Below are 9903 nucleotides of genomic sequence, written 5' to 3'. Positions count from 1 at the left end.
AAAAAATAGTAAAATATACTAAAATGTTTTATTAAGTTTTACTTAGATGTCAAAATTTCAAAAACTGTCTTAAATTAATATCACTAATTAAAATATGTTGAATTATTGTTAATCCACTCCATCCTATTATCAAATACCCCTCTGTTTCATTTTAAGTGGTATTTAAAAAATTGGTTGCAAATAAGTAATGCTTTCATTATTTTAGATAAAATTTAATGATATTTTATATTTGTGACCAATTATGTAATACTTCATCTTTTTTAATTGGTTGGATTTATTTTATTTAATGATAGTTTTATGTAAACAATATAAACTTTATAGAATTGTGTACCTTCTTAATATGTGTACATTTGCTTTAGACACCACTTGAAATTTTCAAGATACAGTAAAAATGTTTTAAATAATAATATTCCAATAGTTGGGATGTGCTCTCCTCACTTGAATTTGTCATAATATAATATCCCTGAGGAAAGACATCTAAGACTATCAATGTCATTTATGTTTTTTAAGTTTTGGAATATATTTTTAAGTTTGATCCAGATTTATATTTTCAACAACAAAAACTATTGTTAATTACTCTGATATAAAGGAAAATAGAAGGGAAAAAACAGCTGGCACATTGTTTCACGACAGCTAAATCCGGAAATGAAAAGGACAAATTTGATTTCTTTCTTAAAAATCCAACCAATCAGACAAAAGCCTCACATCTCTTTATTGGGATCTGAATCTTTCACATTTTCTCTGACAATTAAACGAGGAAAAAAAACAAAGCAGAAGAGAAAGAAGAAAAAAAGAGAGACGAAAAATGCCTCATGGAACTCTTGAAGTTGTTCTTGTCAGCGCCAAAGGTCTTGAAGACACAGATTTTCTGAGTAAGATCTGATCTGATAATTTTTACAAAAAAAAAAGATCTGATCTGATATTTTTTGTTACAACCCTAACTCTAGTTTTGTTGATGGGGTTTGTCTAAATGAAACGTGTTAAATCTGCGAATGTGTATATGTGCACGTGTTTTAATTAGTGGAAGATCTAAAATCTTGATGAATCCGTTTTATTCATGTTTGATCACAAATTAACATTCTTGATCTTCTGCTAATCATTGTCTTCTTATGATCTCTAATTGATGGTTATGGACATGTAAACCTGGTTTATTTCTTCTCAAGAATCAGATCAAAGATGTTAGATCGGTTGCATATTATTTGTTGACTGATTGGTGATGGCTTTATTAACAGATAGCATGGATCCTTATGTGCAATTCACTTGTCGGACTCAAGATCAGAAGAGCAACATTGCATCAGGTACAAGTTCTCTCGATCAAGATCCTTTTGTGTTTCAAGACTTGAAGACGAAAATAATCATGAATCTTTTTGTTTGCAGGACAAGGCACGACTCCAGAATGGAATGAGACATTTATCTTCAATGTCTCTGAAGGAACAACAGAGCTAAAAGCCAAAATCTTTGACAAAGATGTTGGCACAGAGGATGATCCCGTTGGTGAAGCAACGTAAGATCTTCATAATAACCATAATCAAGTTAAGAAGAAAATTGGTTTTGGAATTTAATTAATTAAGGAGATATATGTTGTTTTGAAACAATGCAGCATTCCATTGGAGCCGGTCTTCTTGGAAGGAGATATCCCACCAAGTGCATACAATGTGGTGAAAGATGGAGAGTTCAAAGGCGAGATCTGGATCGCACTATCCTTCAAACCTTCGGTATAAACACTAAAACATTATCTTGCAACACTCTTGATTAGGTTTTTAAATGGTGTTTAAGTTTGTGACGCTGAAGAACAATGTGTGTTATTTGTTAGGAAAACCGAAGCAGGGGGGTTGAAGAGGAGTCTTATGGAGGCTGGAAAAACTCTGAGGCATCTTACTAAAGAGATTAACACCAATGTGTGGTGTTACTGTTTCATTTGAGTCTTGGAAAATAAAATGTTGAGTTTCCATTTTCAAAGACTGTTTTGTTCAGAGAGTTTCTTCTTATTACTATTACTCTTGTGTTCAATTTAGATTTTATGATTTAAAACTCCTGAGATTTTGATTCTTTTGTCAAGTACTTGATTCAGTCTTGTTTCAATGTTCGGATATGACAAGAAGTAAACTTAAAAATGACTATCCCTGCAGATTTGGTTAATTCGAGTCGGATATTTTTGGTTTTGGATAGTCGAGTTTGGCCATAATCCTACCGAAATAAACCAAACAAATTGGTTCGGTTTGATTGAGTTTTCATTTAATTTCTGTCTTAATTTTATTTCCAAAACTAACCGTTTTTTTGGTCAGTTAGATTTTGGTACAATTTAAAACTGTGACAATTTTGGTTAAATTCAAATAGTACTTATTTTCAGCTACTTTAGTTAATTTGGTTTGGTTATTCAGTTAATTTCAGAAAACTCAGTTTATTTATCTATACTATTAAAGCAGAATCTCCAATAAGATTCTACCATTGGTTTTGGAGTTATTTACAAAATTATGTCACTCCCTTTTTTAAACATACTCATTAAAGATATAATTAATGTCAAAATATTTATAGGACCAACTGTCTATGTTCACGTTTATTTTTCACTTAACTCATTAACTATCATTTTTAAAAACATAATTATATTTTCAAAAATTTATTTAAAAACAAATAAACATTTGTTTAATAAAAACACACTTCCAATGTAATTTAAAAATCTAAAAATCAATTTTGGAATTTTACTGAAAATATTTTAAATGCTTTTACACAAATCTAAACAAAATAACATAATTTTATCTATACTAATAAAGCAGAATCCCTAACAGAATTTTGCCATTAGTTTTGAAGTTATTTATAAAGTTATGCCACTCTTTTTTTTAACATATTCACTAAAAGTATTGTTACCATCATTTGGTAATAAGCACAAATTAGCCAAATTAATTAACTAATCGAAATTGGATTACAATAATTTATAACTTGCAAACTCAAATATAATTAAAATAATTTATTGTACAATTAAAAAACCAAATTATAGTTAGTTCACATATATAAGAAAATACGAAATATGAACTTATTATATTTACAACAATAAATTATTATAATAAAAATTAAATTGGATTTTCAAATTGAAAAAGTCCCGCACTTTGAAGGCGCAAATTAAAATCTAGTTATTATTTATAAAAAAAAAAACGAAAATCAAAAGTTTTGGTTCGGTTTGGCTGGTTAGGACGAAACCCGCAGGCCTAGAAAAACTATCTAAGAAAATATTTAACAAATCTAATTTAGGATCATAAGTTACACAGTTGTTAGCCACATCCATACATACATCTACATATATACTAGTGCTTTCTTACATTAAGGTCATTGCGCAGCTCAAACTAAAGAGCTTGTGGAGGTGTCTTTAGTTCCCTGCAACTGTCTGTTGCATAGTAGCAACCATGGACACGCAACAATGTAGGCTTGAACTTGCTACCTCTACTACACATGGAGGATCAGGAGACTTCTTTTCCTTGGAATCATGTTCTTCACTCTGTGAGACTTTGATGTTGGAGAAGCTAGGCAATCCAAAATCAGGTAAAGGTATATTACTACTATCAGCACTCCCTGCAGCTGTATAGTATTCCTCAAGGTACCTGCGGATTACTGAGTCATCATCCTCTGAAGTTCTGAGAGGCTCAAATGGGAAGTTCGGGCACGGTTCAGGCCATTCAACAGGTGTTTTCTCACTCGAACTTCCCTTTCCTCCCTTCCGCTTTCTTGGTGTCCTTTTGCCTTTCCCAAGATTATCAGTTTGTGCTTCAGTGTCTCCCTTCTTAATGTTCTTAGACGAACATGGTTCCGCGCTCTTCTTCCGCTTCTTAGAGCCACTTACGTTCTTTTCTTGTGGTGTGTCAGGACAGGGGTGTAAACCAAGCTCATTGGTTTTGATGAGATCATCTGCAGATGATCCAGCATTGAACTTTTCAAAGACTGATCCTCTCAACTTACTAGCAGTTCCTTCATGTGTAGCTTGAGTTTTAAGAGGCTCTTCACTTTCTTGGTCTCTGATCTCAGTGTTTCTTGTTTCTGTTCCTCCATTCCCACTTTGATTCCAGCCTTTCTCTACCAAACTATCACCTAAAGGAGGTTCACAGTTGAGGTTGATTTCAATAGTAAACGATCCAGTCAAACCAGGGATCTCCCTCGCCTTATCAACAACCACAACATCCTGCAAGTTTCCTTCTCCAAAAGACTCTACCACTAAGTGAGCCTCTTTCAAACCATCTTCTGCTGCTTTTGAGGTCTCAACTTCTTGAAACTTTTCTTCATCTGCAATAGAGAAACAATGTTTCTTCAGAGAGGATGTAGGTAGTTTCACTAGCCAAACAAACTTCTCAGTATTTAATATTCTTTTATCTATTTACCTTCAAGTAGACATTGCGTTATAGCTCTTGACTCCAGTTTCGTCATCCTTTCTGGTTGTAACCGTAGCTACAATAAATTAACTCCCATCATCATTACATGTTAGAGAAGAAAACATACTGTAGAGAAAATTAACTTACAGGAAAAGAGGTAACGTTAGAGAAAGTCTCCACATTCTCTTGGGAACCTTTGTCCTCCACATATTCATTATCTGACCAATCTTCTTCCTCCGTGTTATAATCATACGTCTTGTAGTTGTGAATTGTAAAAAAAAATACTACAAGATTATAAACAAACCAAAAAAACTTGTAATATAAACTAATACAACATCTTACAATGTAATCGCTCCCGGTTTCCTCTACTTTATCAAACGAAGCTGCTTCAGATTCCTTAGTAGTCTGACACTGTGGTACTTCTTGCTCTGAGTGTGGATTCGAACCACTCGACACGTTGTTGTCATTTATCTACACAAAGTAAACATCTTTCACTTCTGATAGCAACAAACGTCTAAATTAACAAAAAAAAAAAAGATTACTCCATTATAAATCTACCTCATAAAGTGGATTTTTACAAAAAGAAACACTCTCCAGATCGGCTTTTCGATCATCCTGAAGCCGTGAAGCCCTTTCTCTAGCAGCCTCTTCATCTTGTAAGGCCTTTAACTGAATTCAAGAGAAAGAAACGTTATATAGCTTTGAAATAAAGTTAAAAAAAAAAAGAACTGAAACTTGGAAGTGTTGAATCATTATCATTCATCATAGATCATACAAGTGCTTTCTTTCTGAGGATAGCGGATTCTCTGCGCTCTCGAATCTCATACATTCTAACGAACTCAATCACTTGATCCTTGGTGGCGAGCTTCCTTCCCGTTTTCAAATGCGTGTACGTCTAACCAAAAATTTGTGTAAAGCTTCCATCAGCATGCATTACATAGTCATAGTCAAAGCCAAAACCCAAATCTTTCATAAAAGAAGCCAACACAGAGTAAGATCTTTACCTTAGATTGGCGACCTCGTTTTAAAGCCGTAGAGTGAACAATCCAACCGACGGGGAGCCATTCCGGCGTTTCATCCGCCGTGATAGTTGGCGGAAGCTGACGGAGCATTTTCGCGAGAGGATTTTAGGACTGAAACAGAGGTTTGTGTGTGTCTTGGACAGAAGAAAGTATAACTCGGGACATTAAAAGTTATCGTTGACACGTGACAATAAGATCAGATAACTTTGCATGTTATGTCCCTATCCAATCTTTACTATCGATATTAACCCCCAATCTTTCAATAAGACTCGTTAACCCCTCCCTATAAGAATCATTCTGGCGTTTCAATTATTTCATGTTCACATGTTGATCATACTCACCTTTTAATTATACTTTTGAGTATTTCCACACACACACACAAAACTGTATTTTTAAAAATAAAACGTTGTTGATTTTCATGTTTAAAATGTTTATTTACATTAAAGAAGACACGCGCATGACAGTACAGTGCCTACACATTTTGTTGACTTTGATTCCTAGATGTATCATTATCGCTTTTATTACTATTATACAAGAAATTGAACTTGTTATTTGTTTATTAAAGTGACACATTGTTATATGTTTTTATTGGATATCTAAGACTTGAAAAACAACAAAGTGATATTGTTATATTGTTGTAAAACTTAGGATTGAAATCAGCAAGTTATTATTTCATTAATTATAAAGTGTGCTTTTTTATATAGGGAATTACAAAATAGATAAAAGGAAAGATTACAAATCATAAACACAAAGGGAAAAAGAAAAAAGAAAACACAAAGTAGCCGCCTCTCTCTCTTTGGCCGACTCTCTCTTCTCTCTCTCTCATGCGAATTGGGCCTCTAATGGATCGGGCCGGTTATGGACATCCATCACATGATTTATAACACTCCTCTTGGATGTCATAACTATAGAGTTCGTAATACGCTTTGGATGCTGTCTCATTAAAACCTTATCAGGAAAACCCAGTGGGACAAAACCATGATGAAGAAAAAAGGGCACAACACATATTACTCCCCCTGATGTGAACCTCAGTGAAGGTCTTTCAGTCGACGCATCCCAATCTGATGCGTGAGCTTCCTGAATGTAGAAGTCGGGAGTGACTTAGTGAATAGGTCAGCTGAATTTTTGCTGGACCATATCTGGACGACATGGACCTCGCCGGCTTTCTGAAGCTCGTGCGTGAAGAAGAACTTAGGCAATATGTGCTTCGTCCTGTCTCATTTGATGTACCGTCTTTGAGCTGAGCAATGCACGCAGCATTGTCCTCATACATCACGGTCGGTTCCTTGCACTCGACCATCCCACAATCTGATCAGACATGTTGGGTCATCTACCTTAACCAGACGACCTCGCGGCTGGCCTCATGAATGGCCAATATTTCCGAGTGATTAGACGAAGTGGCCGCGATCGTCTGTTTCATGGAACGCCATGATATGGCCGTACCTCCATGTGTAAAGACATATCATGTTTGTGATCGAGCATTGTGTGGATCTGATAGATAGCCTGCATCAGCAAAGCCAACTAAACCATCTTTGTTACGGTTAATATAAAATAGACCCAAGTCTTTCGTTCCTTGCAGGTAACGAAGAACATGTTTAATCCCGTTCCACGGCCTTTGGGTCGAACATGAGCTAAACCTAGATAGTAGGTTCACGGCAAAGCTTATATCAGGCCGTGTCTGAGTTGCCAAATACATTAAAGCTCCTATGGCATTTCGGGACCTAGGACATCTTCACCGTCCATTTTGGGACGGAAGGGATCAGTGTCCAGGCCGAGTGACCTCACGACCATGAGGCTGGACAAAGGGTGTGAGTCGGTCATGTTAAACCTCTTGAGTACTTTTTCTATATATGTCATTCGATGCACAAGGATTCCATCATTTATGTACTCAAGTTGTAATCCCAAACAGAATTTTGTTTTCCCGAGATCTTTCATCTCGAATTCTTTCTTAAGATATTCAACCGTTTGGGAAATCTCTCCAGAGGTTCCTAGGATATTCAGAACATCAACATATACTGTTATGATCACGAATCCTTTGTTTTCGAATTTCTTAATGAAAATACATGGACTGATAGGGTCATACATGGACTGATAGGGTTATTTCTATATCCCTTTTTCACTAAGTACTCACTTAGTCTATTGTACCACATTCGACCTGATTGTTTCAGTCCATAAAGAGATTTATTCAACTTAATACAATGTTGTTCTCGAGAACTCTCTTTATTTTTCAATTCGATACCCTTTGGGACTTTCATGTACAACTCATTATCCAGTGGACCATATAGGTATGCGGTTACAACATCCATTAACCGTAAATCTAGACCTTCTCTCAGGGCCAGACTTATTAAAAATGTGAAGGTCGTAGCATCCACCACAGGGGAGTATGTCTCCTCATAGTCTATTCCTGGTCTCTGTGAGAATCCTTGTGCCACAAGTTGTGCCTTATATCTCACGACTTCACCATTTTCATTTCTTTTTCTCACAAAGACCCATTTGTATCCAACTGGTTTGATATCATGAGGTGTCCGGATTATTTGGCCAAATACACCTCTTTTTCTCATAACTCCACGTTTATGGCTTCTTTCCACTTAAGCCAATCTGGTTGTTGCATGCATTCATATATAGACGTGGGTTCATGATCCTCAGTATCCATAAGTTCAAGTGCTACTTCATAAGCAAATATATCATCCATGTTGACATGTTTTCTGTTCCATCGTTTCCCAGACAAGACATAGTTTATTGAGATCTCATTATTATCTGGAGAATCAGTACCATGAAGCTTGGCGTCCCAAGCAACATTGTTAGGCACATCAGGGCCGGCCACATTAATGGCATCAGGTTCGGTTATGTCTAAACCCAGAGAGTCGGGTGCAGCCACATTACGAGCTTGATCGGCCGCAACCATGTCTGGTATCTTATCAACCTCAGTTTCATTTTCTACACCTTTCTTTGTTTTCTTAGGGTTCTTATCTTTGGAACCTATTGGTCTACCACGTTTCACACATTGTCTAGACACTGTAGCAACTTGATAGTGTCCCTCTTGAACATCAATTCTTATTGGTGCATTAGCAGCTGGTATGTATGACTTAGTCACACTTTTCGGGTCAGCAAAGGAATCTGGCAATTGATTAGCTAGCTTTTGTAAATGTATGATCTTTTGAACTTCTAGATCACATTCTTGAGTTCGAGGATCTTGCCAAGATATGGATGTTTGATTCCATGAAATTTCTTTTACCATTTTACTGCTATCTCCCCCTAATGTTGGAAGTTCGGATTCATTGAAATGACAATCAGCGTATCTGACCTTAAATAAATCACCCGTAGTTGGCTCAAGATACTTTATAATGGTGGGAGAATCAAAATCAACATATATCCCCATCCTCCTTTGAGGTCCCATCTTTGTTCTCTGTGGTGGAGCAATTGGAACATAAACGACACAGCAGAATGTCTTAAGATGAGAAATGTCTGGCTCATGACCCGTAAGCAATTGTGATGGGGAATACTTATGTTCACTAGATGGCCTGATGCGTATGAGCTCGGCTGCGTGAAGGACGACATGTCCCCATGCAGAAACCGGCAACTTTGATTTCATAAGCAACGGTCTAGCAATGAGCTGTATGCGTTTTATAAATGATTCGGCTAAGCCATTATGTGTATGTACATGTACCAGGGAGTGTTTCACAGTTACCCCCATGGACATACAGTAACCATTAAACGCTTGGGAAGTAAACTCACCAGCATTGTCAAGATGTATAGTCTTCAAAGGAAAATCTGGAAAATGAGCTCGTAATCGAATTATCTGAGCAAGTAACCTGGCAAATGCCAAGTTTCTTGTCAAGAGGAGACAGACATGCGACCATCTAGTGGACGCATCTATGAGGACCATGAAATATCGAAATGTCCCACTAGGTGGGTGAATTGGTCCACAGATGTCTCCTTGAATTCTTTCCAAAAAGTTTATAATTTCCTTAGTGACTTTAACTGGTGATGGCCTAGAAATGAGTTTCCCTTGGGAACAAGAAACACACGATAGGTTCTTAGGGATAATTCGTTTCTCTTTAAGGGTATGGCCGTTAGTGTTCAGGATCAGTTTACGCATCATGGTCGAACCGGGATGGCCAAGCCGGTCGTGCCATAAAGTGAAGTTGTCGATTGCCTCTTTATTAAAAGTGACATTGGCCTCGATCATACTTACTTTAGCATGGTAAAGACCAGTAGATAGTGCGGGTATGGATTCTAAAACTTTCTTATTGCCATGGACGATTTCAATGATCTGAAGGGATTCTTTGTTTCCTTCGCTCGTAGTTTCAATATGAAAGCATTCATTCGAATGTCTTTAAAGCTTAATAGACTTCTCTTAGATTTGGGTGAATACAAGGCATCTGATATCTCAAGATGTGTACCCATAGGCAACTGGATGTTGGCCTGGCTGTGACCCTCTATGAGACTAGCAATACCCGCAATGGTAGAGATGTTGGTGTTTTTCAGAGTTAGGTTTATGAAGTATCTCTTGTCTTTTAAGATCG

At 36.5% G+C, this 9903-nt stretch overlaps 2 protein-coding genes across 2 annotated transcripts; one reads left to right on the top strand and one right to left on the bottom strand.

Annotated features, from left to right (window-relative positions):
- The first annotated feature begins 697 nt into the window (after nt 1–697).
- On the top strand, nt 698–2074 carry LOC106320084 (C2 domain-containing protein At1g63220). The gene is made up of 5 exons (XM_013758450.1): nt 698–872; nt 1233–1298; nt 1378–1504; nt 1601–1715; nt 1814–2074. Exons 1-5 carry the CDS (start codon nt 806–808, stop codon nt 1880–1882), a joined length of 444 nt encoding a protein of 147 aa, XP_013613904.1. The 5' UTR covers nt 698–805; the 3' UTR covers nt 1883–2074.
- A 1143-nt stretch (nt 2075–3217) lies between these two features.
- Nucleotides 3218–5521, bottom strand: LOC106320083. Its single transcript, XM_013758448.1, has 7 exons — nt 5360–5521; nt 5131–5250; nt 4914–5024; nt 4698–4826; nt 4503–4610; nt 4365–4431; nt 3218–4269 (listed from the first exon to the last, which is right to left on the bottom strand). Exons 1-7 carry the CDS (start codon nt 5465–5467, stop codon nt 3362–3364), a joined length of 1551 nt encoding a protein of 516 aa, XP_013613902.1. The 5' UTR covers nt 5468–5521; the 3' UTR covers nt 3218–3361.
- Between the last annotated feature and the right edge of the window lie 4382 nt (nt 5522–9903).

Source organism: Brassica oleracea, unplaced genomic scaffold (genome assembly GCF_000695525.1).
Source record: "Brassica oleracea var. oleracea cultivar TO1000 unplaced genomic scaffold, BOL UnpScaffold00795, whole genome shotgun sequence".
Lineage (NCBI taxonomy): Eukaryota > Viridiplantae > Streptophyta > Magnoliopsida > Brassicales > Brassicaceae > Brassica > Brassica oleracea.
This window is presented reverse-complemented; position numbering and strand designations above follow the sequence as displayed.